Consider the following 26234-nt stretch of genomic DNA (forward strand, 5'->3'; position numbering starts at 1 on the left):
AGCTGGGTTTGTAGGGCGGATCTCATCATATCCTGTCTTTCCACCGCATCTAAGCTGGCTTCATAGGGCGGACGTGTTCGTTCACCACCGTGCCACTCGACTTGCATAGAGAACCATATCCACTTGTCTTCGTCTTCGTCTTCGACTGCGTGCGGACCCGAATGTGGGTTAAGAGATGGCAAGATAGAGACACGGGCTTGTTTGACATTGACACTGAAGCTGGCACTAGAAGCAGCCATGTCTTCAAAAAGAACCGATTGAATGAATAGGATGCTGGGCCGTCAGACGTGATAATGTCCCCCTGTGACCTGACGGCGTTGGCGACTTTGCAAAAGCCGTGGGGGATTATCGACAATTGAGTCATCGGCTAGCTAGACAGTAAAGTCATTCTGAATCTCGCATAGCTGATCCATCTTGCGGTGCGTGATCGGCCAACACTTGTCCCATCGGGTCTGAGGCTTCTCGGTGATAGGAGGAGGACGAGGAGGAGGCTGTGGCATCAGCTTGGGACTGTCGTAAGAGTCGACATTGTCTTGAGACAGCCTGGCGGTAAAGATCTCATACAAGACCTGGAAGAATTCAAAGCTCGACGGAAAATGCCAAACGGGATGGCCGTAGCCCAGGTCATTGACATCATCCATGTCACTGCCTAAGGTATCTTCCGGCACAACAATCAGTACTAGTTGACTCGCTGAAGTCGTATAATCTGAGGTGAAGATTGTCTCTGACCAAGTTTGTTGCTGAGATATCCGCGATAGGATGTGGCTGTAGTGGTGGACCGATAGTGTGCTGTACAATCTGATCGTCTTGGCTACTCCTTGTGTCCATTCTAGTGGGTGAGCGATATCGATAGATGGTACAGCACTCGCACCTGCGGCATAAGCCAGATCAGAAAGGCATCTCTTCTGGCTCAGAATGAAGTTGAAGTAATCACTCTCAGACTGACATCGCTCAGGAGTCTTGAATAAAAGGGTCCACGGCCACTCACTCATGTCTGCCACTACTGCCTGAATCTAGCCTCTCCTTTCCAATGGATTGTTTGACTAGCATATTCAGTGCCCTAGACACTTCCGATCGACTTGTCGCTTGCATGGTTCTTGAGAAGCCATCTTAAGGAAGGTGAAAAGTGTCGATATCAATCAATCCGAGACCTCGGGAATCACGGACTGTCCAGGGCACCAAGTTCAACAATATCCGCTTCCGGGGTTTGTCGACCAAATAGATCAAGAGATCGCCGGTTTCATGGCATCTTTGTTGTCGTCTCTAGGTGATGAAGACGGGCCCCTTAGCCCAGGCCGACGGAATTCAGAGCCGCCGAGAGCTCATGACAGGTCCGAAATGCAGCTTTGGTCCAGCATTTGTCAATTATCCCACCGAGACACACGCCCTGTGTGCTAGGGAGATGTTCTCTTCGTGGCCAAGCCGCGGCAGCCGGGCCTGGAGGTTGATCCTTGAAGAGATCGAAGTCGCAACGCTCACCGGTGACCACCTCGTACATGACAGCACCGAGCTGGCCCATGTCGGTGTAAATGGAGAAGCCGTGATCGTCGGCCGTCAGGATATCGCAATCAGGAGCCAAGAGTGAAGATTCGCTAAAGTCGGAGAACCTGATGGATGTGTCTGCGGCCAGTAGAAAGTTCCGAGTCTTGATGTCGGCCACCACCACGCGCCGGTCGTGGATGGCGGCAAGATGACGGGCCATGTCGCGGAACCACGAGAGCTTCAGCGCCTCCGGAGGGGCATGTCTTTGTCTTTGGAGATAGTCGTGTAGATTTCCATTTTCCATAAACACCATCTGGATCCCGGGTCCTGGATGATCGAGACACTCCACCACTCCGTCGCAGTTCTTCAACCGCCGGTATACACTTTTTTCGTGTCGGATGGTCTCGTCGTCTTCGTAGGAACCATCGATGCAAGAGTCGAGGGCGAACTTGATGGCGGTACCTTCGCACTGGACAATCATGCCAGAGCCTCCCATCCCAACGATGGGAACCTGACGGCCGTTAAAATCCAATGTCATCGGAACCAAGTAACGAAAGTGAGGGTGTTATCTGGTGGTAAAATGGAATGTACGGAGTACTGTATGTGTATTTGAATGAGAGCGAGAGCGAGATTGACCATCAGCTGCAGAGGTGGTGGTGGGAACAAGGGTACTAAACACTAATCGCAACTGTCCTCAGACCAACTGTTCTACCCCTGTCTGGGGAGTGCATCGTTGCACTTCATGTCCACGGTGACTACCTCCCCTGAAACAGACAAGTGTGCAGCACTGGCATACATAATGCACTCTTCTCTCAGCGCCTCTTGTTCTCATTGACCCTAATTAGTGTGGCCGCGAGGCTGACTCCTGTATTCCGACCTATTCCTTGGGGAATGCTTTGAAACGACCGGGACATTTGACCGGGTCCATACCCGCGCTCATCGTGCTGGTATACAGATACAGGAAGGTAGAATCTTGCCGTCTCATCATCAAAAATCCTTTCAGTCATCCGGTCATTAGTGAGAAAGTTGGCGAGGGAGCAGGGAAACACCGAGCTGCATACCCGTCTGGCTTGTGTATTGGATGGGGGCTGCATTCCAGTGACCAGGGCCTTAGGACCATCCCTCCACACGAAGACGTGCCCATTCTGCCCAAACATGTCTGCTTTTTTCACCCCTGGGTGGATTTCATACATATTGCTTGCTGGTAGGCTGGAAGCTTTTGTCTCAACCGAGTCATTTGAATTCATGCGTCTCGTCTCATTTCATCGTATAATCATTCATGTCGTTGGCTTGAGTCATTATCGTCTCAACCAGTATCAATTTTGTTCTGAATCCTTTCGAGAAGGAGACAGGAGACCGTCTATCGTGTGGCCTCATGCTGGAATTTCGCGCAGTCTGCACACGGTGTACTACACCGGTTCTTTGTGACTTAGGCTTTCAGAAGTCGACCTGCGCGGCGACAACTGTAGCTGTGGGAACCGTTCTGTGAGACGCCTGAAGACTGACATACTGCCTGTGTTTCCGGGACTGACGCTCCGCGTGCGGTTCCTCGTGTCGACAGGCACAGCCAGCCCAGTTACGGGGGTCGAAACAGGCGCTGCATCTGAGACGATTATAGGCGGGCTCGTGTTTGGTGAAGCCGGAGAGGAATCAGATTCCGACTGACCTAGATCTTGCAGCGTCGTCCTGTTCGACTCTTCTGTCCGCCACCGCACTGGTCCGTTCTGTACATCCTCTTCTGCGTCAGCCCCTCGTCCCCTTGTTGGACTGTAGAGCGGTTCTTCGAATTTGATAGTGCTGGACCGTGGATGTTCGCGGGCTGCCTCGCTCATCTCTTCAGAGTAAGTGGGAAGCTTCGCCAACGGTTCTTCATGAGTGGCAGCTTGTGGAGGGCGTCTCACCGTTCCAGGGAGGTGGCTACTGATCGTCTGGGACATGCGTCGGGTCGTAGCTTGGAGAAACCCCTGCGATCCCCTGAGGGAGGTGTCCACACTCAAATCGTGAGACAGACGTGCCTCGAGACTGGCGTATGTGGCCGTCTTCTGGATGATGGGCCTCTTTTCCGTTGTCTGGGGGAGCCTACGCTCCAATATCTTTTCCTTTAATTTTTCGGATTTCCTGGGCGCTGCGCACGATGCGAGTCTAGTGAAGAATAGACCCAAGGCTGTCGTGACCATCTTAATTCCGTCCCGATTGTTGACGACCAAGATGAGGAAATATGTGGGTACACAAATTCCAACCGTTGTGACCGCAAATGGGAGAAAGCCGTCTTCGGGAGGCATGTTCGTCATCCCTGTTTTGCGACGCATTAGCAAACACTATTCAATTTCTCCATGGCAGTTCCCGACTTACCATAAATGGAGGTGACAAAGGTAAGAGGGAGGAAAAACAGAGTGACCAGCGTCAGAATGCGAATATTGTAACCTTGATCGACAGTGATCTTGGCCATGCTGACGGCCTCCCGACTCTCGAGGACGGATGTACCGCTGAACAGCCACTCCCGAAGGCCTCTAATCTCTTTCTGCTGCTGCTGAAACGTCCTCAACACTTCCTCAAGCTGGCCTACCTCTTTTTCGAACTGCCTGCGGGTATGGTACAACTTCTTCCTCCAATTGCTGTAGCGTGACGACTGATCCTTGGTGCCCGGAAAGAGGGTTCGGTGCTCGCCGGACCAGAATTCGTCTGTGAACGTTTCCTTGTATGCAGCGATCATGGCTTTGATCTCATTGCTCAAAAGACCAAGTGTCTGGGACGCCCAAAAGTACCGCCGTGAGTAGGTGTACTGGTCGTTTTCGAACAGGAGTTCGTCTCGCAAAGCACTGTCGAAAATCGACCGATTTGGCGGTGTGGCCAGAAGTTGGATGCCTGCATGGACTTCCTTGAACCGCTTCACCGCGTCTCGATATTCAGACAGTAAAGTGGCCAGGAAGGCATCCGGGCCATTGACGTAGTGATGGTTGTGCTCGTGGACATCAACACTGGACTTCCAGTCCGGAAAACACTGAACCGACAACACATGCCAGGGAGCGAACGGATCGTAGATATGTCCAACGATGGATTTCCTTTTGCGAGAGTTTCGCCGGAGGGTATGGCTCGGCTTGCCTGCCAGAGAAAGTGCCACTACCGACGAGCATGTTGATAGCGGCACATGGCCTTCTTGTGGCTCCAAGTTGTCATCGTGGTTCTGCCAGGGGAGCGGAGACCTCCCCTCTCCCACAATAGTGTGGTACTTGAAAACAAAGACTATGGATCTCTGACGACGATGATCTCTCTCAAGGTAGCCCTTGGTGATGGCTCTGGTTTGAGTGTAATCGTCGATGAGCATTCGGTAGATCGAATCCATGTCGAAATGCTCCTGCATAGTAAGGTGCAAGGCGGCGAACAGGATCGAAGGTGGCTCCCTAATCACGATGATGCGGCCGACGGCTTGCTTCCTGTTTTTATCGCAGTTGGTGTTCTTCAACGCTTCCCAAGTGGCCAGCGGTCCTTCATCCGAGTCACCTCTGCTGAACCGCAAAGGGGCACCATCAGTGCCAACATGATAAATGTCTGCGTGCTGATGATTGGCATCTGTCTGATGATGCCTGTCCCTCAGGAAAATCCCGTTGGATAGCAGCCCAATGTTTCGGAGAAGATCTTGTAGCAGATATTTGCTGTAGATATCCCATTGGTGGGTTTTGAGGTGTTCAATTAGATCATCCTCGGTGAATTCTCTCGAGGGAAGAGTGTCTTGCGCGAAGAAGGACTCGTCGTCATCGCTGTCAGAACTCCCGTCCCCGGTCAAGATGGAACCCTTCGGCAGAGTGTTGTTGAGGTGATGCTCTTGCTCGAGCAGGTAGGTGCTTGGGGCCGTTCGATGACTTAATAAACTGGGAGGGATCCTGGGGGAGGGCCATTGACCAGAAGCTGAGGAATGCAATGCATCAGGCGAAGAGAGCAGAGGACGAGCTGGGGAGGTTGGTACAGAACCACGCCTAGTGGTAGGCTGGGGACGTAGGGCCTGGCTCAGGGTCTCGTGGATCTTGTCGAAGGTTGTAAGATATGCGTTCCGATCGGCCTGGAGTTGGTCAATCAACCTGAGAATCGTCTCATTGTCAAGGGCCATCTGCGGATCAACTGGGACAGGGAAGTAGCCATCGACACAGCGTGGCGACGGGGGATTTGAGGGAAACGGAGGGTCGTCGGGCGTCATCTTATAGTAGGCGACACAGGCAAAGCGAGGCTGGACAAGCCCGTACCATGATGCAGCCGAGAAGCCGGACGAGACCCGAAGTGGGATTCAACTCCCAGTTGGACTCATTCAAGTGCGTGCCGATGGGGCTGAAACGGACCATGACAACCATGCTGCTGCGGGTGAAGGGCTTAGGGGCCTGGGATCCGGTCAGTCTGCCATCTGGTGGATCAGTCGGCATTAGAGGCAGGCTACTGTAAGGGTGGCATCATGGCATCATGGCCGGCCAGGCATCGACCGTATGTAGACTGTACGAATACAGGGCCACCGCAGAGATGATCCGGCGCGTGACTGCAGGTGGGATTGTGTGAAGATCAAGCGACTGGGGGAGAAGGGTTGGATGAAGCACCACTGGCAGCTAATGCCATCATTTCCAGAAGGGCGCAGGTGCGGAGCATGAGGTGCGGAGCAAAGAAGGGCTGAGGTCCGAGGAGGTGGGCAGCGCCGCCTTGCACAGGCAACCTAAGGCTTAGAGGCTACCTAAGCCTGGGAAGCTAAGGGCCAAGGAGGCTCAAGACTTAAGGCTTAGGAGACCTTAAGGGGGCGTTCCGTAGCCTCTTGGCCTCCTCCAGTAAGCCTCCTAAGCCCTGAGAGCCACCACTCAGCACCCGCCACGCACCGCTCCCCTGCGACAACACCGAAACTGCCGCCGCTGCGGTCATGATATGTACCTACATACGTACTCCGTACTGTACGTACCTACTACTAATTAGACTACTAATTAGCATGCTTTCTGTGGCCTTTTTCCGGCGGATCCTCGCATACAATGTACTCCTGGTGCTCCGTATGTATCTAGTGACTAATTGGCGCAGTGGAGAGTTTAGGGAGGCCCGTAGCGTCCTTGCAAAAGTCGTGGGTGACTTTTGCAAGGTCGCCAACGCCGTCAGGTCACAGGCGGACATTGCGGCTATCCGGAGCTTCGAGGAAGTTTGCTTAACAATAAACGGTCATATGCTATACTAGCCGCAAGTGGCTGTCTCTGGGCAGGAAGAGGGTATCAATGCTCCATGCTTTGGCATCCTGTCCCTGGCTCCGTTTCAGGGTCCGATCACCCTTTGTGCATCTATTCAACTCAGGCAGCGCGCCGGCTGACTTCTCTATCACGTTGTCGACCATGTAGCCCAAAATGCAGGTTCAGTCTATTTCTTCTGTGGGTGAAGACTAATATTAGCTATCACCTCTTCCCCGGCACCGTCGCCGTGTCCAAAGACGTCTTCGTCATCAGTCGGCTCATCATGGTATTCCAACTGCTCGGGAGGAGCCTCGTCGAAATAGTCCAGCGCGTCATCGTCTCGGGCCAACGTGCTCGCTGCCACTTGTGCTTCGGGGTCATCGCTGAATTCGCTGGGGATGTGGCCAGTCCTTCGCGTGGAATCTCTGATATTGGCCGCTTCTTCGGCTTCGAGCTCCCTAGCTCGAGCCATGGTCTGCCGGTAGATGTATAGGCCGACTCCGATTCCTATCACGGCACCTATCCCAATACTGCTGTAGTTGACAGCTCGGTCCGCAAGAGTCATCTTCTCCCGGGTTCGTGCAATCACCGCCAATCGACTGCCAATGAAGGCGTGGATGAGCAGTTTGGGCGTGACTAGTGTTGTAGCCAAAGCATACATAGCAGGATGGACCGTGGGAAACGTTGCCATGGCTCCATTCGACAAGGAATATGGGAGAGGGCAGAGTCGGATCATGCATAACAGCTTCAACCCATCGTGCTTCAGGATCAGGGTGAACGCGGCGAATCGTTTGTCGTCGGCCACCATCCGCTCCACCCATTTCCGCAGGACTGTCCTGGACACGATGAAAGAACAGAACGAACCCGCCACTGTTGCTGTTGCCAGTATGAACCATCCTTCCCAGACCCCATACACGAACCCGGCGGTGGTGCCGCAGGTCGAATAACCAATGATGGGTGGAAAAGCAGTGAAAAAAGTCACCGCCCATAGAATCGTCCACCCACCCGGGGTGTGTTTCCAGCGCTCGGCAACAGGCTCCAGCCAGCCGAAGATGCGTTCATTGAACACAAGGAATAAGATGAGTAGAGCATGGAAGACGACAAGTCCAACACATGCCAGAACTCGCTGCAGGGGTGTCATTCTATGCCAAACGGCCTGTACGCGACGTCGGATCTTCTCCGCATTGTTGATTAATTCATCTCGCCACGCGGTTGTTCGGCTCGGCACAAACGGTGAACTTCTTCCTGTTGACAGCGAGTTTCGGGGAGGTCTCCAAGGGCTTAGAAGAGAGGCGTGGGGCGAATCATCGTCAGAGTCTGGCAGTGCAACCTGGCTCGGGGGCATCTTGTCGCCAGAGGAGCTGCGAGAGGGAGGTTGGGGCACGATGGTATGGGAGGAGTTGAAGGTACGGAGGGCGGAGGGCGCGGACTCTAAGGGAATAGACGGTCGGACATTGTGAAAGCCGGGTAGAGATCGGTGCGGACAGGCGAGTGACAATCTAACAATCTGACACTGTTGAACGAGTATAGACGGGGAGGAGGGAGCATGGCCAAATGTGAAGAGGAAACAGTAGGCAGCATTGCACGGAGTTAGCGTACAATGGCCGGCGGGCGACCGGCGGGCGAACAGCGAAGAGCTGGGCGTTGTCTTTCCGCCGTTGCCGCCCGCACAGATACTTCGTGGTAGGACCTATGTACTACGAGGTGCAGGTACTAAGGTACTAAGGTACCTTGAGGTACCAACCTCTGTAATAATATATTTTCGGGCCAAAGTGGTCTAAAGCCGCGTTTCATTTCGTGGACTGTGGGGGGCTCGGAGACATGTTCAGCCGAAGCCAGACGCCTGTGCTGCCTATTTTTCTACGTCATACAGACTTCCGCCCAGCGTTGAATAGCGTGGTCGTGGTTGAGCGTCTCACACGGCACAGCTTACAAGAAGCTGAGCGACCTGTAAAGGAGACTGGACAGTTGTGTGCAATGAGGCAGGTGGTGATACTTTGCTGGGATAGTCTGTAGCATGCCAGTGATGGCACAAACGTATGTATCTACTCTGTAGGTTTGCTGAGTGAGGAATGGTGAGTTGCTATATCCGGCCTCCGTCCTCCGTCCTCGTCCTCTGTACCGTACCTCCCCAACTTGGTTAGGACTCCACAGCACTGCGGTTTGCCTGCGAGCCTCCCGCGCCGCCCCCGGACAGGACAGCCACAGCACCGCAGCACCGCTCCCTCATTCCCACTCCGTCCCCCCTTAGCTCGCGCTGCAGCATCCTGGTCGGCGCATATGCGCTGTTCAGTGAGTGATTGATCTAACATCTTGCTGGTACTCGCCTTTGATCACCTGCATATCTCTTGTCGTTCTGTGCCAGACTAACATAGGCGAGGCCTGGCCTGACTTCAGCAAGCTAGTTCCATCTATATCTCTACATCTGGCCGCGTCCCCTCCCATCGAACGCGCAGTTCAATACTCCGTCGGCTGTATGCTGGCGGGCGCGACCCCAGTGCTCGTACTCACGGACACCCCATCTGGCCGGCTACTCGATTCTTTCCGTCTGACTCCTGATTCTGCGGAAGCATGATACAACGGACGGCCCACGGCTCACACGACACCTTCACGATTCCGTTCGTTCCCTAGCGATTCGATGTTGATGTCGAGTCACCGCCCAACTAGCCACACCTTGATCTCATTTCTCTCTCACTGCACCTAGACTCCGACAACGGCCGAGATGGTCTCTGACCAGCACTACGACCTTTGTCGTTCTATATTAGAAGACTCGACAATAGAAGAAGAAGATAAAACAGAACGCTTGGAGGAGTTACTCGGCAAGGAAGCCGGGTTGAGCGGACATGCCCTGGAGAATGCTGTTTTGGATGCCTTATGGAAACATCGAAATGCGCAACGCGGAGAGGTATCAGAGACGCCCTTGAGACACCATGTCATTCGGAGGTCGTCTCCTGCTCCCTGGCAGATCAATAGGGCTCCTACACCTTTGGGATCTCCTCCTCCCCTCTCGTCCAGTCCCGCTCTCTCGGTTGGTTTCCCGGCTTCGCGCCCCAGTTTCTCCCGCCAGAAGTCCAGTGCACAGTCGCCCTTCGGTTCGCCTCGACCTTCACCACGTCTCGCGTTAGCCCAACCTATACCGCATAGTCCCAGCTTGAATGCTTATGAATTCTCCGACTCTAGCCCGGCACCAGATATCTACGGTGATTATGGCCACGAAAATGTCGATTGGCTGTTAGCAGATGAAACGGCGAGTAATGCCTCATCCACAGCTACGGCACACCTGAGTGCTGCGGCGCCTGAATGGGTCCCCCAACCAGATATGAGTCCTTACGATATTCTGCGATCAGTGCTGGGTGACCGCAAGACAGATGACGAGATTGAGGACGCCCTCAACAAGCATTCGTATGACTTGGGTGCCACCATTGCTGCATTATTGGGAACAGATACGGCCGACGCGCAATACACAGGGGTGCCGAGCAATGAGGCCAAAGTTCTGGTAGGCAAGTCTATGTCAGTGAATCAGGCCCGGCCTTCCACTCCGAGTGCCGGAAAGAGTTCGATTGTCTGCAAATACTGGTTAGCCTCTGGATCTTGTCTTCGCGCAGACTGCCGATTCGCTCACGACACCAGCGGCTATCTTTGCAAGTAAGGCGGCATTACCCCCGGACCCTTTCAACTCTACTGACAATCGTTCCAGGTACTGGATGAACGGTAACTGTTTAGCAGGCGACGCTTGTCAATTTTCTCATGACCCAGCCCTCCTTGTCAATCATCTCTCGGTTGGCGAGGCTAGTCCTACTCCACACTTCCCACTTCAAGACCAGAACGATCAATTCCCTAGCCTTTCCAACCAGAATGTCCGAAGCGCCCTCCAGGCTGGGCTAGCAGCTGGAAATACTTTTGTACCAACCAGCCAGAAAAGCCGAAGCAGCTTGGGCAATCTTGCCCCCGGCTCTCGGCCTCATTCCAGGCCCAACTCACGGCATCAGAACCGTCCGGAAACACCTTCTTCTCTAGCCATGGACGACCCAGAAGCATTTCCAAGTCTAGGGTCGCTGAGCGTGAAGCGAGGAGCGAAGCAATATAGTCAACGGTCTAGGCACGGACCTGGAAGTATGGAGAGAGAGACACCGTCTTCGCTTGCGGACGTGGTGCGTATGTCGCCGTCTCCAAATCCTGCACAGGCACGGAAAACAGACCCTACCCGAAAGATCCGAACGTACGGAGGATCTGAGGGTGCGACCGCACGTAAAATACCGGAGCCACAGCACATTCCATGGCTGGAGACCGGTGCTCGGGCCAACCAGCAATACATGAAATACCGACAGGAAGCCATCAAACACGGAAGTATACGCAACAAATTTTTGCAGAGGTAAGTCCAACCCGGCATGGTCCGACCTTCAGATCGTATCTAAGTTGACGTGCAAAGTGCGGCCCAAGCCTGGAATCGCAATGATGCCCGCGCAGCGAAGGCACTGTCACTTCGCGGACAAGCCGAAAACGACGCAATGAGAAAGGCCCACCGAGAAGCAGCCAAGGCGTTGTATGACGAGCGCAACCCACATCTCTCGGCACCAGTCGATGAAGACGAAGAGATGTACATCGATCTGCATGGTCTTCACCCGGAGGAGGCCATTGAGTACCTCGAAAATATCCTCTCCACTCAGGCCAAACGTGGAAGGAGGATCATATACGCCATCACTGGAACAGGACATCATAGCAAGAACGGCAAGGACAAAGTGGGCAAGGGCGTGCGCAACTGGTTGAACGAATGGGGCTACACTTTCCGCGAGTTCAGTGTCCCTGGCGAGCGAGGCGGATACATTGGCGGGGTGTTGGGTGTTGATATCACGAGTCGCAGCCGGCAGCCCATCTCCGCGGGAGGCGGCTCGAAAGGAGAGGACGAGGTTTCTCCCACACCAGCTGTTGCTACGTCGGTGGGCAGCAAGATCCAAGTTCTCAAACGTGAGGAGGTGCCCGCGTGAGATGCTGGTCAATAAATAGCTTCTGTGCCTCGAGTCCGAATATCAGATGCACGAATCGCAGGAAACAATGAGGATATCTTCTGTGGTACATGTGAACAATATCGTCGTTAGATGTGAAGCCTGCCAGCACGTAGTGAAAGCTAGCCAGCCCACATATGGCGTCCGAGTCGTCTTTTTGAGGGACTGATCCATAGATGTGTTTCGAAATGGCGAGTTCGACTCCTATACCATGACTAACGCCACTGTACACCGAACATCTTGCCGACTTTTCCTTTGACTCCATGTTCTGCATCTTTGTTCTCCAGATAGACCGTCTCGTGACCCTTGACGGTCAAACTGAGCAGCTGGTACTCCAACCTGTCCTCATCCCTAGGTTTGGTCATGTGGACGGTGACGACGCCACGGCCGTCAGGGCCCTCGACGTTGAAATGCATGCGGAAATGCGTGGTGCCGAACTTGTCCACTTCGGAGCCGTGGGCCAGGGGCCGGGCGCGCGCCCATTTACTCGAGGTGGGCTCGCCGTACGCCTTGATCTGGGATGCGGGGCCCAGCAGTTCGCGGCATTCCGGGGACGATTTGATGCGCTTGACGGCGGCGTTGAACTGGATGGTGGCGCTGTCGGGGGCGAAGAGCTCGGTATAGAGGAGGTAGGATATTGTGATCTGTTATTGCAGGAGCCGTGTTAGCCAGTCGTCTGGTGGAGCTTGGGCTTGGGATTGTGCTTGTGGTTGTGCATGCGCATCTTGACCCAAGAGGAGAGGAGAGGACAGGAGAGGAGAGGAGAGGATGAGACTTCATATGAAGCATGAAGCATGAAAACGCAGCGCAGGGAGATGGGGAATTGCCAATTGTCTCTCATTCTCTTCTGCTTCTGCTTTCTGCTTTGTGGCTTACAGTCCCAACCAGGCCCAGCGAAACCAGCAGGAAGTTGAACGTCTGCTGTGTCCCGCGCGCCGCCTTTTCCCCAGTGCTCAATTCAGACCAGTTGTACCGCCCGTCGTCGCTCGTCACGGTGACGGCTCGTCTGCTGGGGCCTGAGGTGGTGCCGGTGCCGGTGCTGGCATAACGCTGACAAGGCCGACGGGCTATGGAGCGGCTATCACTGCCTCGAGGCTTGTTGGGAACATATGTGGTCAAGTTGCGCCTCGTTGGTGGGGAAGCAGAGCTTCGTGTGGTCTGGAAGTACGGTGCAGGAGGGCGTGTGGTCGACTGTATGCGAATGCTAGTACGGCAGGCTTGCTGGAAAGCGTGGGCGTGAGCGTGGGCGTGCGCTTTGCCGGCCATGACTGGCTTCGGTAAGGTAGTAAGTAGTAGTTCGTAGTATGTACAGAGTATCCGGACTCCGACTCTTCCATAGGAATGCAGTAGTAGTAGTGTATACGGAGTACGGAGATGTTAAGTGGAAGTGACAGACTTATCCGAATTTGTGATGGCTGGTTAGGTACCTAGTAGCTGTATTTCTTACAGCATCCCCTAACCCTAACCCTAACCCTAACCCTAGTAGGTAGCATACCGAGAACAAGACCAATTTATCTACTTTATACTCTGTACAACGCTGCGGCGCATTGCCGCCAACTCTGCCGCCAACTCTGCCGCCAACTCTGCCGCCAACTCTGCATGGTACGCGTCGATCTGAGCCTGTCTGTAATCTGTTGGCTGTTCAGATACAACCCTCATTAGCCATTCCCGAAAGGTCGTGTCACCCCATCGAAGTATCTCGCACAAAGCATGCACAAGCTTCACGATATCTGCACCAGAATGGGTGAAGTAGGTTGCCACAGGTCCTTGGATGACCTAGTACAGTCAGCGCTGAGTTCTAGATTTGAACTGAATAGACACCCTTGACTTACTGTTTCCGCAGAAGAACATCTCTGCGCAATGTAGAGTGCCCACCTGTCACCCACCACAGTCCAGCATGGAATCACAGGCACCTCCACCTCCGGATCGTGAAGCATCGAACTTTCTCCCATCTTTGTCTTTCCAGCCGCTGCCATTTGTGCCAGAAGAGACAACTTCGTCAATCCGGCTAGCGTCCACACGCCAAGTTGCGGTAATGGATCTTGCCCTGCATATAACTTTTTGATTTCCAAATTGCAGAAGAGGGCTCGGTTGCGAAGCATGGGCACTTTTGATTGACTGATGGTTTGCAGTCCGTAACGTACGTTGTTGATCATGTTTTTATCTTCATCGGAGGGTTGCAGACATATGCCATAGTCAATTTTCTTTGAGACACGCTTGCCATTGACGACAGGAAGAAGTGCTGGCTGATCCACCTCGATGGTTTTGCTACCAACATCAGTATGGCCACGCGCACTGAGGGATAACTCACAGATTTGCCAACATCAACTTGTTTCCCAGGCCCGACCAGCTGAGGGCCAATCTCATGATCTCAATGACAACATCGTCACTCCAACACTCCTCCGGCCTCTCCTCAGTCGCACATACTTTTGTCGAGTTTGCAATGTACTGGACCTTCGTCCAGAAGTCCTGGATCTCAGAGAGCGAATGGCCATGACTCTCTTGCCACTCGACAGGCGACAGATGTTGGCAAGAAGCTGGTCTTTCTGGATACTTCTGTAGCTCCTTGGGTAGGGTTACTGTGGCCTTCTTTACACGCCTAGCAAGCTCGGCTGCCTGTTCCAGCATGAAGGTGTCTTCGGCATCCCTGAACTTGATTTCAGGGTACATGCTATACAAGTCTCCGTTCTTTTTAGTTGGGCTCCGATTTCGACTGGAGATGATACCAGGACTGAACTTCGACGTCAAGCGAGTGGGGGAATCGACCGAAGGATATTCAAGGCTTGGTGTAGAGTCATCTGCGAGTTCTTTGACGTTAGTCGATCAGGAGGCTGGCAAATTACGACAACTCACTCTGCACGAAAGGAGATCTGCCCATTCCAACAGCACGGCGCTTGGTAGGCGACGGAGTTCGACCCATGGCGATTGCAGGCTCTGATGCTGCCCTGCGTTTCTTCGACGGTTCTCCTCCTTGCGTCTCCGTCTCCGCCAACACGATTTCCGACTGCGAACTATCGACAAGCACCAAAGGTTCTTCTTGGACTGACGATATACTGCAATCGTCAAGCCATTGGGAGACTCTTTCCAATATATGATCGCCACATTCAACAGACATGACGACGTTTGTGTCTTCCTCTTCTTCAGGCATGGTGGAGGCAAACATTTGCATGGGAGAATGCAGGACTACAAAGAAAAAAAGGAATTGCTAGCCAAACTTGAAGGGAGAGCACTCAAAACAAGGTTCGGCGTGCTCATTTGGTACATATAGATACATTCATGTACGCTATACCTCTTGTGGGTGGCGGCCAGCATTTGCTCTCACGCGCATTCACGCCACTGTTATGAGCTGTCTGGGGCAACCCGCGCTTGCCTACATGTGTTTGGCAGGTACGTTTTGCTTGTGAAGTACATGTAGTGAGTGTCGCGGAACAGTAGTAGTACATGAGGTGCTTCGTACGTAATGTTTATACATATCGACATGGTGCAAACTGTAGTACCTAGGTGCTAACTCGAAGGGCAATAGCCCGCTTTGTCTCCAAACTAAAATTGTGACTAGCCCGGTACTATCCAGTCACTGGTTGCGCTAGTAGTACTAGGTACTCATGCCAAGGCTGCTAACAGTGCTAACATGTTTCTCCACCAGTACTCTATACGTACTCCAAAGTAGTACATAGTATTCTCTTAATATGTACGCAGGCCTTCAACGGCGAGAACCCCCCGGATAGGAGTTGCAAAATCTATGCATACATGTCAATGACACTCCGCGGCTTCGTGTACCTGCCGATAGGCACGTACTCGACATCGTCAAAGCCCATGGATGCCGGTCCGCCCAATTCCAACCCTCGAGGAGTATCCGTCCAGCGAGGCGACGCCGCAATGGCTATGATGGTCACCTTCAAGCCGTACTTGTACTCTGGCGTGCCCAGACCGGAGCCTGTCTCCGAATCCAGAACGGCGATGAGATCTGGCACAGAAGCCAGGATGGACTTCTTACCATCGGCCGACATGGCCTCGACAAAGGCATTTTCGTTCTTGAACGGGATTCGGACTATCGCCTTGGACCCGTCGCTGAGGACTCCGTCGACCTCTACAACACCGTAGGTGTGTCCGGTCTTGAGGACGCGCTCCACACTGGTGATCTTGCCTTCGGCTAAGATCTTCGCGCTCGCAGAGCCGCCGACCGCGTCGATGATCCGCTTCGCCTTGTCCGTCACGTTCTTCTCCAGAGCGATCGCCCGGCCTATCCACCAGGCCAGAGAAACGGTATTAAGAACGGCCTGCTCCTGGACAACTTTGGCCGACTTGGGAGGAGCCGCTTTCCCAGCCCTGCATCCCATCTCCACAACGGCAGCCCGCAATGCCTTGTCCACAAGTTTATCGGTCCTGCTGGCAGTCATGGTGATAAAGGATCCATCTCCGCTGGCGATTGTCGCCGGTACCAGCGCCTCCCCCCGGGCGGTGCCGTAGACATTGATCGTTGTCTGCCAATACGTTGGATATGCGCGGCCCATGTAGTCGGCATCGACACAGGGCACCCCATGCTGAGCCGCCACCTCGAGGTTGACGACGCCGTTGCCTCCGCCGATCTCCAGGGCCATGAACGCATCGGCCGGAGGAAGCCCTAGCACTCGCGTCAATTCGTCGTGTGCCTTGTTGCACTCGTCGGCTTCCATTCGCTCCATGCTTACTTCAGGACTGCCCATGCAGCCCGTCCATCCGACGGTGGCCGTTTCAGGCAGATCGGTCGGCGACACGACCCTGATACTGCCTGGAGATATCTCAAGTAGAGCGCGAATTTTGAGATACTGCTGATAAGGGTCTCCCCCTCCTCCGCAGCCAAGGACCTTGCAACCCTGCGCGATCCATTCGAGGTCGATGATCGACACCACCCATCGCCGGTGTTCGACCTTGGGCCTATAGCCTTGAATGTCGATGATCTCGGCCGTCTCATCGACCAAGCCACCGTTGACAGTCTCTTTCTGGACCTGTTGCTGTTGTTCAGGCAGCTCTGGCAAGACGATCGGACTAGATGCGCCTTGTTTGGCGTGCTTGATTACGTCTAATGCTCCGACGGCTCTGATGTGTATGCGCGCCTTTGCATCGACGTACTGAATAGGGAGGATAGTGACTTCGGCAACCTGGACGGTCTCTCGCTGCGCTCCGTTGGCGACGGCAGCATCAATGGCTGATGCCGACACCACCTCTTGGGCTTCCTTCAACGTCTGGTGGGATGTATCTACGACGGTATCCACAACGCCTGATACTCGCGATATCGCGGCGCCAACTGCATTGGCGACCTCTCCACCTTTAACTTTCCGCACGGCGCGGACTCCCTCGAGAGGCTCATCGACATCGATGACGATGGCGCCTCCGCCGACGATCAGAACATCCACATCTCCCTTCTGAACCTTGGTTCGATCAACCAGTTCTTCTATGATCTTTCGCATGCGAGCCTTGGCCTTCTTGATCAGCTCTGGAGTAACGTCCCTCAAGCGACTGGGGTCACCCATCCCTTTCAGGGGGTTGTGACCTGTCGGCGAGTGCCATTCGGATGCGGCCACGATATCGGTGGATGTCAAGACGTCACCGCCAAACAGACGAGCCTTCTGCAGCAGCTCTAGAGCAACACTGTCCGGTCCAACGGTGATATCATCTCCGGACACTCGTACAATGCTTCCACCACCAAGCCCCACGCTCTCCACTGCAGGCAACGCAAAGTTGGTGCGCACGCCTCCCACCAGACTCATCACAGAGCTCATTCTGGGCAGGCCGTTGGGGAGCAACAAGCCGCTATCCGAGGTGGTTCCGCCAATGTCGATGACCACGAGAGCATCCTGGCGGTCCGCATGGACTTCACCGGCACCCGTGCTCGCGGCGTTCCAGAGGAAATCACCGCCTCGGATCGAATTCGTAGGACCGGAATTGAATGTTCGGATCGGGAGGTCGATGGCGTCCGGGGCACTCAGTACGCTTCCGTCATTCTGGGTGAGGTACAATGCACAGGGAACCCCACGGAAGATGTCTTGCATGGCCTTCTGGAAGCCCAGGATGGTCTTCTCGGCCAGCGGCCTCAGGGTGGCATTGAGGATGGCGGCGTTCTCCCTTGCAAGGAACCCGAGGGATGAGATCTGATGCGAGAGCGTGAGCCGGGGTCGAATCGCGAGACCATGGGCCTTGGCCACTTGTTTCATTTTCCGTAGCAGGATATCGCCCGCTGTGACTTCATGTTCCGCGTTCAGGGGCGAATAGACGGCCGAGACGACGACATCGAAGATGCCATCTTTGACAAGTTTCTCCGCCACCTCGGTCAACTCGGCGGGGTCAATGGGCGAGATTTCAGAGCCGGAGATCTGGTGACCGCCCTGGCAGAAATAGGGCCGCGTCGAGATTAGTCGGCGTAGATCCGGCGGGAAGTCGATAAAGGGCGGCACGCCGAGCCCGAACCCATCTTTGCTCCCTCCGCACAGTCGAACAACGCCGACGCGCTGAAGCGACGAAGAGCGCTGCACCACCGCGTTCACGAAATGAGTGGTTCCGACGATCACGCAGCTGATGGCGTCCAGAGGTACATTGCTGGCGTGGATGACGGTCCGGACGGCCTGGGTGATGCCTGTGGTGACATCGGGCGTCGTGGGTGCTTTGTGGGAGGCTACGATCTGCGTGGGGGAAAGCGAGATGAGCACGGCGTCGGTATTGGTTCCTGAAGAGAACGAGAAATTGATATCAGCCAGGTATCGCTTGGACTAGCCAGGAGCTGGGCCAGTAGAGGTTGACTGTAGCAATAGCAACGTCGATGGATCGAGGAGAGGAAGAAGGAGAAAGATGGGGACGAAGCTAAGATGACACAGGTGACGGGATGCCACGAAGGAGGCTGTATGCGCAGTACGTACCTCCTACATCCACCCCAATGCGGTATCTATGAAGGGGCGGGCTCTCAGTGCCATGTCCGGCGAGGCTGCCCATGATTCAGGTGGTGTCTTGTCTGGTCTGGCCTGATTCCAGCCTGACTCGTCTTTCTTCGTTATTGCCTCGGCCGTCTCGATTCTACTCCAGGCACTGACTTATCTGAGGCCTATATGGCGAGATAAGTACCTGGATCGCTGGTCGTGCTTGTTGTGCTTAAGCCTGTGCTTGTGCTTGTAACCCTCCCAAGAGAAGAATCGGCCGCTCATGTAATCAAGATAGGCCGATCGGGATCGGGATCGGGAGGGAGATAGGCACGACGACAAGGAGATGGCCGACCGATGGACAGTTGAACTGGCCGTTGTGGACTCTGGAGCAGACATCGTGGATTGTGGATGGCGCATCGTGGACGGATTACGTGGATGTATCCGTAGTGTCAGTGTTAGTATGCAATGTTGGAAAGATAGGTCTTCGAGATAGGTGATAGATACTCTGGACACTAGACACTGAACACCAGAGATACAGCCCCGCCTTCGAGTTTGCCGGAGTAGAGCACCAACATCTAGAGCTTGAGGCGGGAGGCGAGGCTTACATAGGTACATAGGTAGGCCTGAGACCCCCGAACTCGGGTGCTGGCCAGATAGGCCCGAGTCAGATCCAGGGGCCCCTAAGCCTTAGGGGCTAAGGCCTACAGTACCTACGTATAGGTAGGGTTGAGACTGCGTTGCGTAGTGCTCCCTGCCATTGCCACTCACTGCCGCCTCTACCATTATTCCTGCGGTGCCTGCAACACTGCTACTGTACTCAGTACTGTACGTTACTATCACCACCACCACCACCACCACCGCCTCCTCCTCCTGCCATCGAGACCCGAGCATCTCCGCGTCCATCCTCTATCCTCTACTATCTCCCCCACTTGCGTCCCGCCGGACTGGCTCCCGTTGTAGCGTACACGGCCACCTCCCGTAATGGGGAACTGGAAGCCTTAGGGCCTACATATGGCTCCTTGGCCTCAGGCGATCCATGGTCGGTGCATGGTCGGCCAACTGTTGGGTCCTGGTCCTTGTCTTCCCCCTTTCCCCAGAAAAGATACTGTACAGAGTACTCCATAGCCCATGCTGGGCGATCCTTTTCCACCACGAAGCTCAGTCGGCCCAGCCTCGGGATGCCTTTGACTTATGAGACCCCTCGATCGGCAAACTTAAACCCTGAGTACCCGGCCGACAGCTATCGGCCAACTTCATGTACATACCTGCGATTCCGAATGCTGACACGGCCAACTTTATAGTCTAGTCGCAGGCCTGTAGAGTGTCAGCAGCAAGGAAAGCCTCACTTAGCCTCACTTCCTGGCTATTAGTGTCGCGGATTGCATCACAGACTGTATGATCAAGAGACATCAAAGACTGTCGGTGTCAGATGAGACTCTGAACATGCTCCCGCTCATCAATCTTGAACCAACCTAACCTCGTTATCATTTCAAGTGGCAAGACCTACGCATCCCATATCAGCCTATCTCAGCGGTCCATCATCACCCACAGTGGCCATCGGTCTTGGGACTGAATTTAAATCAAACAGTGCAGTGCGCACTGAGTGAGATAAGAGAGATTGATTTGCAACGGTTGGATTCTGTAAAGGTTCATTCTTTGTCCTGCTCTCGGGCAAGACATCGAATCAAGAGGGACGGAATCCATCATAATAACAATCAACCAAGGAGCTCACGCAACACTTACACAAAAGCAGACGTCCCATCATGGCCATTCAACCTGTTCACCCAGACCAACTCTCCATCCCCATCATCGACCTCGCACCCGTCCGGTCAGGCACACCGGAAGAGGCTCGCGAGACCGGAAAGAAAGTCTTTGAAGCATTCAGAGATGTCGGCTTCGCATACATCAAGAACCACGGCCTGCCTCAAGAGCTTCAAGACCAAGCATTTGAATGGGTGAGTATTCTATCCAGCCTGCTAGCCAACACCCCTTCACTTTGTGGCTCGTCCATCATCCTCATTCATGTCCCAACTTGTGTCCTCTTTGGAAGTATGCATCTCTGAGGTCATGTATTTCCTGTCCAGACATGATGTAGTAACGTGACACAGAGTTCCAAGTTTTTCGCCCTCCCACAATCGGAAAAAGACAAGGCGCCTCACCCGCCGTATGGCTGGTGGCACCGCGGCTACTCAGGGGTGGGACGGGAGAAGGTGGTGCAGATGGTGTTCGACGCCGAATCGATCGAGGAGCTGCGCAAATGCCCAGACTTTAAGGAATCGTTCGAACTGGGCCGCGAGGACGACGAGCGCACGCCCAACATCTGGTTCCCTGAGGAAGTGCTGCCAGGGTTTCGCGATTTCATGACCAATTTCTACGAGACGTGCTATGGTGTAGAGTTGGACCTGCTGCGCGCCATCGCGCTGGGCATGGGCCTGCCGGCCACCTTCTTCCAGCAGTACCACACCAAGAAGGACAACCAGCTGCGGTTGCTGCACTACCCACCCGTCGAGGCCGAGCTGCTGCGTGACGGCCGCATGGAGCGCATCGCCGCGCACTCGGACTTCGGCACCATGACGCTGCTGCTGCAGGACGAGGTGGGCGGCCTGGAGGTCGAGGATATCCATGAAAAGGGCAAGTTCAACCCGGCCCCGTACGTGCCTGGCACCATCGTCGTCAACATCGGCGACTTCCTGCAGCGCTGGAGCAACGACACGCTCAAGTCGACCCTGCACCGCGTGCGGGCCCCGCCCTTGGTCGAGGGCATCACCAGTGCCCGCTATTCCATCCCCTACTTTGTGACCGCCGACCGCGAAAAGACCATCGACTGTATCCCCGGCTGCTACGACGAGTCCAAGCCGAAGAAGTACGAACCCATCAACGCCCGAGAGTATATCGAGATGAGGTTGAATGCGACCTACTAGCAGCAGGCAGGGCGGCCCAAGAGGGGCTAGAGGGAAAGGGAAACGATTCTTGTTCATGTTGAGCAGCAATCGGAATGTAGCCATAGCTACGAGTCGTGGCCTACGTAACCAACCATGTCACACTGGCTTTGTTCACAATCGCACTCTTACTTGCATATGTTTAAATAGGCCAGTCACCTACCAGTGATATCGTATTGTGCCAGTAGGAGTGCAGATCCAGCATATCGATCTATCAGATAGCCTTATTCCCACGTACGTATACGTATATGTGTAGGTATATGTGACTTGAATATCCATGTCGACACGGTGGGAATCACCAAGATGGAATGGAATATGGAATGGAAGATGGAATGGAATATGGAATATGAATCTGGAATGGGTGGATTGAATTGACTGCCTTGCTCGTCTCGTCTATCGCAAGAACCCCCACGGCTCCACGGCTCCACGGTTACACACGCTCCAGAGACAATAGCAGAACGAAGAACACAGCTCTGATCTCTCCCCGACAACTGCATCTGTGTACTGTAGCTACATAGGCCATAGGAAGGGCCAAGGTAATCTCAATCTCCAGCCTGTCCAGTCCGCCTTAAGCCCCGGCATATGTAACTAAGTTGCCATGTGTCGCTACAACAGAACAGTTCTGATGCCGTCTCCCGTCTCCCGTATCCCGGATCCCGGATCCTATGTGACAAACGGCGTGACATTCTAATTCAAGTCTACGCCGACACCGTGGCGTGGGCGGGATGCTTGTCTGCGCCGACACCGACCTTCTCGCCGCCACGGCCACTACCAATGCCAATGCCATTGTCTTCAGAACTCTCTTCGCCCAGGCCGTACAGAACGTCTTCGTCGACAAAGGGCGCCTCGACACCGAGCCCGGGAGGCGGGAAGACGCGGTTCAAGACCCAGAAGACGACAAAGCTGATGGCCAGACCGACGATGAAGGTGAGGTTGTACAGCCGGATCCAATTCGTCATGGACGGGTCGGTGCTGCTGTTGACGGTGCCGACAAGACCGGCTGTTTGTCGAGAAGACCAAGTCTCGTCAGTACGGAGTACAGGTATCGTGTCTCGTGCCATGTGTGTCTATTTGGGGATGGATATGGGGATGGGGATGTGCAGAACGCAACGCATGGGAAGGAGAGTACGGGATCCTCACGTAGTAGTGGCCAGACACCCGAGAAAAAGGCCACGATGGCCCGCCAGTTGACGCCCTTGTTGAACCAGTAGATGGACGAGCTGTTTCCCGTGTACAGGTCGTTGAGCTTCAGCTTGGCCCGACGGACGACGTGATAGTCTGCCAACAGAACTCCGCTGGCGGTCAGATGAGGTCAGTCTATGTATCTTCACGGAATCACAGCAGCCTTCAGGGGTGAGGGAGGGGGCGGATCAGTGTTCAGAGTAGGTCTCGGGAAGCTGCTTACGTGGCAGGGGCCATGAAAACACCAAAGCCGCTGAGGACTTTGAGGAATCTGTCGGCCGTGTTCACCAGTTGCCAGGGCTGGGTGGCAATGCCGATGATGGCCATGATGTAGCTGCCTCGGATGATGTTGATATACTTGGGACACAGCCCAGCCATGTCCATCCCAGTCGAGACCGAGTTCAAGACGACCGAGATCTGAGCCAGGTCGTCGGTCAGTGTCTATCATTCCCCATTCTTCCAGGTATGATGTTCAACGGCTGTACCGGTACTTACCGCAAGCTGTGAACTGACAAGCCCGAGGCTGGCAAAGAAGACGCCAGCCCGGGCCCTTGGGCTGGAATGGTAGTTCTCCTGGATGTCGGAGAGCAAATAGATCGGGTTCCACATGACCTCTCCGCCCAGGATGTCCCTCGAAGCACTCGTGACGATGATGCCAATGATAGCAGTCACGGCAATTGTGATGGGTGCCGCAACCAACTGCGACAGCGTCGGGGCGAATTTCCGGTTGGCATAACGCGTCCAGTCAGACTGGCCCAAGGTCCCGGCACCCCAGGCGCCGAGAATGGCTGTGATGCCGAACATGAAGGCCCAGCCCAAGTTGTCGGCCGTGCCGGGCTCGTGGAACATGCTGCCGGGTCCGCCAGCGTTGTGGACCGCCCTGATCATGCATGTGTATCAGCAACAAGCCACTTTTCCGCACCTGGAAGGTTGCAATCTCCCACTCTTACCATATGAGCAGACCGAAGCAAGAGCCTGCAAAGAAGACGAACGAGATGGCGAAAGGGATCTGGAGGCGTTCGGGAGGGACCAGCACCAGGGGGACGAAAGCCGCCATCCAGATGATCAGCCCGATAAAGTCGTTGGTCAACAGGTGGGAGCTCTCGGAGAAGAAGTTCTTCATATGCGCAAAGCCTTTGCAGGATGGGTCAGCGAATGAGTTCCGTGCGAATTGGAGGGCACATGGTCCATACCTGGAATGATAGCACCCCACATAACCCGGGTGGCCTGTCCTCCCCAGTAGGCTTGCATTCCCTGGGGTAGAGGTCAGTCAAGGAAGATCAGGAAGGTGAATGGACGCGACTTACAAACCACATACAGGCGACGAAGACTCGTAGCACGACCGGAAAATAACTCCCTCGCATTCCCCACGAGAAGCGTGACGAGACAGTGAATCCGATGTGATGATTTTCACCCATCCACCCAGCAGAGACGGCCAGGAGGCCGGTGAGGAAGCCTCCGAGGATCTGGGGTTGCCTTGTCAGCCAGCTGCAACTTCCAACTTCCTGGAGAGCGGGAGTGAGGGCGACATACCACGACGCCGATGGCTTGCTGGGGGCTGAGCCCTAGGGCCAGGAGAGTACTTCCAGTCGACCATGCCGAAATGCATGAACCCGACACCGTCCAGTATCCTGCACCTGGTGAGTTATGGGATCCCAAATCAAAATCCACCTGCTTGCACCACATACCGAAGTAGCCCCAGATGCCCCATGTGCGTCTCTCAGGCGGCATAGGAATCAGATCCCGGTTGCACCAGGTAGTGTTTTCGTAGTGGGCATCTTCGTCCTTGGGCCTACAAATCGATGTAAGCAATTTGTCCTCTTGTAGTAAGTACATGAACTGCTTGTGGCTGCCAACTCACACTTCCAGCCGATGCTTGATCTGCTCCCACTTGAGACCCATGTTGGTCTTCTCTAACGTGCGTCTCCCAGGGACGACCAGCTTCACACGAAAGAAGACAAAACGCTGTGACAGTCAATTTCGATGGGGCATGCGAGAATTGACCATGCGTGAGAGTATCCGGAGACTGTGGTTATACATAAATTAACCGTTGGGCGACACAGTCCAAAAGGGCCCGTTACATGGTGGGAGACGATGTGGGCCTGGTGACCAGTTGGCCGATCGATCCAGAGCAGACGCCGTAGAGAGGAGGGAGATAGGCTAAAGAACTAGCCCGATCGGCCAACTCAAGAGAGCGACTGCTCGCCACCGACAGTGTACCATGTACTTTGGAGTCTGTAGTATTAGTCGACTCCGGAACGGGCCTTCTGTAAGGGTTCCAGAATGCCATTGGGAGGCTCCAGACGCCACGTACAAGCCAGGGGCGAAAGGTCGGACGGCGCAACGCCTGTGACGGCCAAATCCGGTACCAAGGTCTCTGCTCGAAAATGCAATCGCAATATAATCCGATTGTGTTGGCTTGTCCAGCGGTAGACAGGTACACGCAGAGCCATCAAGCGAGAGCAAGCGCTGATAAGCAACAATGGCGACTATCGACCACACCTCCCAGAAGTTCACCCTCAACACCGGGGGCCAAATCCCTGCCATAGGGCTTGGGACGTGGAAATCGCCGCCAGAGCAAGTCCGTAAAGCTGTCAGCCACGCGCTTCAGACGGGATATCGACACATCGACACAGCTCTCAACTATCAGAACGAAGTCGAGGTTGGCCAGGGCATTCGAGAGTCGGGGGTTCCGCGAGACCAGATCTGGGTGACTACCAAGCTGGACAACCCCTGGCACCACAGGGTCCGAGAAGGGTTCGAGAAGTCCCTGAGCGACTTGGGGGTTGGGTACATCGACTTGTACCTGGTGCACTTCCCGTGCTCAACCGATCCAACTGACCCTTCTAAACACTTGCCGGATTGGGATTTCGTGAAAACATGGTGGGCGCCTAGAACCCGTCGGCAGCCAAAGACTGGCGATGCTAATTCGAAGAATCAGGCAAGAAATGCAGAAACTGTTGGCCACTGGGACCGTTCGGAACATCGGCGTGTCCAACTTCCAGATTCACCACCTTGAGAAACTCCTTGCCGACCCTTCCTGCAAGGTTGTTCCAGCCGTGAACCAGATCGAGCTTCACCCCGGCAATCCCTCGTGAGTCTTTCCACAGACTCCGCGGTTGAGGCATTGATATACTGATCAACAGCCAGTCCTAAATTGTTGGAGTATTGCAAGTCGAAAGGCATCCACTGCACAGCTTACTCCTGCCTCGGAGGTGCCACGGACAATCCACTCTACAAGGAGCCTATACTGGGTCAGATATCACATGCCAAGGGGAAGACTCCTTCTCAGATCCTGTAAGCGTCCATGGCCAGGAAGATGAGAGTTGTCGCTGACAAGACCAGACTGATGTGGAGTCTCCAAAGAGGCACCAGCATTATCCCCAAGAGCGTGACGCCTTCGAGGATAGAGGAAAACTTCCAGTTGGATGGCTGGGAGCTGACCAAGGATGAGATGGAAGCTTTGAGCGGTATCAAGACCCGCTTCAAGGTCGTCCAAGATGCGTGGATGCCCATAAAGGTCTTTTTCGGGGATGACGAATGATTGTTTCGGTA

The 26234-nt window shown here is 54.5% G+C and overlaps 10 protein-coding genes across 10 annotated transcripts; 3 read left to right on the top strand and 7 right to left on the bottom strand.

The window, feature by feature from the left end:
• Nucleotides 1-1285: 1285 nt before the first annotated feature.
• A1O3_06233 (serine/threonine protein kinase) lies at nucleotides 1286-2020 on the bottom strand (the record flags this gene model as incomplete). Its single annotated transcript, XM_007736353.1, has 1 exon — nucleotides 1286-2020. One exon carries the CDS (start codon nucleotides 2018-2020, stop codon nucleotides 1286-1288), a length of 735 nt encoding a protein of 244 aa, XP_007734543.1.
• Nucleotides 2021-2891: 871 nt separating this feature from the next.
• A1O3_06234 (uncharacterized protein) lies at nucleotides 2892-5674 on the bottom strand (the record flags this gene model as incomplete). The annotated part of the gene is made up of 2 exons (XM_007736354.1): nucleotides 2892-3775; nucleotides 3835-5674. 2 exons carry the CDS (start codon nucleotides 5672-5674, stop codon nucleotides 2892-2894), a joined length of 2724 nt encoding a protein of 907 aa, XP_007734544.1.
• A 1178-nt stretch (nucleotides 5675-6852) lies between these two features.
• Nucleotides 6853-8010, bottom strand: A1O3_06235 (uncharacterized protein; the record flags this gene model as incomplete). Its single annotated transcript, XM_007736355.1, has 1 exon — nucleotides 6853-8010. One exon carries the CDS (start codon nucleotides 8008-8010, stop codon nucleotides 6853-6855), a length of 1158 nt encoding a protein of 385 aa, XP_007734545.1.
• Nucleotides 8011-9387: 1377 nt separating this feature from the next.
• Nucleotides 9388-11650, top strand: A1O3_06236 (uncharacterized protein; the record flags this gene model as incomplete). Its single annotated transcript, XM_007736356.1, has 3 exons — nucleotides 9388-10310; nucleotides 10363-11037; nucleotides 11095-11650. The coding sequence occupies 3 exons, from the start codon at nucleotides 9388-9390 to the stop codon at nucleotides 11648-11650; spliced, it is 2154 nt and encodes a 717-aa protein (XP_007734546.1).
• A 233-nt stretch (nucleotides 11651-11883) lies between these two features.
• Nucleotides 11884-12934, bottom strand: A1O3_06237 (uncharacterized protein; the record flags this gene model as incomplete). Its single annotated transcript, XM_007736357.1, has 2 exons — nucleotides 11884-12312; nucleotides 12545-12934. 2 exons carry the CDS (start codon nucleotides 12932-12934, stop codon nucleotides 11884-11886), a joined length of 819 nt encoding a protein of 272 aa, XP_007734547.1.
• A 249-nt stretch (nucleotides 12935-13183) lies between these two features.
• A1O3_06238 (uncharacterized protein) lies at nucleotides 13184-14816 on the bottom strand (the record flags this gene model as incomplete). The annotated part of the gene is made up of 4 exons (XM_007736358.1): nucleotides 13184-13444; nucleotides 13501-13936; nucleotides 13980-14466; nucleotides 14522-14816. 4 exons carry the CDS (start codon nucleotides 14814-14816, stop codon nucleotides 13184-13186), a joined length of 1479 nt encoding a protein of 492 aa, XP_007734548.1.
• Nucleotides 14817-15405: 589 nt separating this feature from the next.
• Nucleotides 15406-18631, bottom strand: A1O3_06239 (uncharacterized protein; the record flags this gene model as incomplete). The annotated part of the gene is made up of 2 exons (XM_007736359.1): nucleotides 15406-18368; nucleotides 18559-18631. 2 exons carry the CDS (start codon nucleotides 18629-18631, stop codon nucleotides 15406-15408), a joined length of 3036 nt encoding a protein of 1011 aa, XP_007734549.1.
• Nucleotides 18632-20321: 1690 nt separating this feature from the next.
• Nucleotides 20322-21479, top strand: A1O3_06240 (uncharacterized protein; the record flags this gene model as incomplete). The annotated part of the gene is made up of 2 exons (XM_007736360.1): nucleotides 20322-20513; nucleotides 20667-21479. 2 exons carry the CDS (start codon nucleotides 20322-20324, stop codon nucleotides 21477-21479), a joined length of 1005 nt encoding a protein of 334 aa, XP_007734550.1.
• Nucleotides 21480-22195: 716 nt separating this feature from the next.
• Nucleotides 22196-24581, bottom strand: A1O3_06241 (uncharacterized protein; the record flags this gene model as incomplete). Its single annotated transcript, XM_007736361.1, has 10 exons — nucleotides 22196-22497; nucleotides 22638-22792; nucleotides 22903-23096; nucleotides 23175-23559; nucleotides 23630-23813; nucleotides 23873-23933; nucleotides 23987-24145; nucleotides 24213-24310; nucleotides 24368-24471; nucleotides 24541-24581. 10 exons carry the CDS (start codon nucleotides 24579-24581, stop codon nucleotides 22196-22198), a joined length of 1683 nt encoding a protein of 560 aa, XP_007734551.1.
• A 580-nt stretch (nucleotides 24582-25161) lies between these two features.
• On the top strand, nucleotides 25162-26223 carry A1O3_06242 (alcohol dehydrogenase; the record flags this gene model as incomplete). The annotated part of the gene is made up of 4 exons (XM_007736362.1): nucleotides 25162-25562; nucleotides 25621-25773; nucleotides 25830-25976; nucleotides 26025-26223. The coding sequence occupies 4 exons, from the start codon at nucleotides 25162-25164 to the stop codon at nucleotides 26221-26223; spliced, it is 900 nt and encodes a 299-aa protein (XP_007734552.1).
• Nucleotides 26224-26234: the final 11 nt, after the last annotated feature.

Source organism: Capronia epimyces, assembly GCF_000585565.1.
Source record: "Capronia epimyces CBS 606.96 chromosome Unknown aczIQ-supercont1.5, whole genome shotgun sequence".
Lineage (NCBI taxonomy): Eukaryota > Fungi > Ascomycota > Eurotiomycetes > Chaetothyriales > Herpotrichiellaceae > Capronia > Capronia epimyces.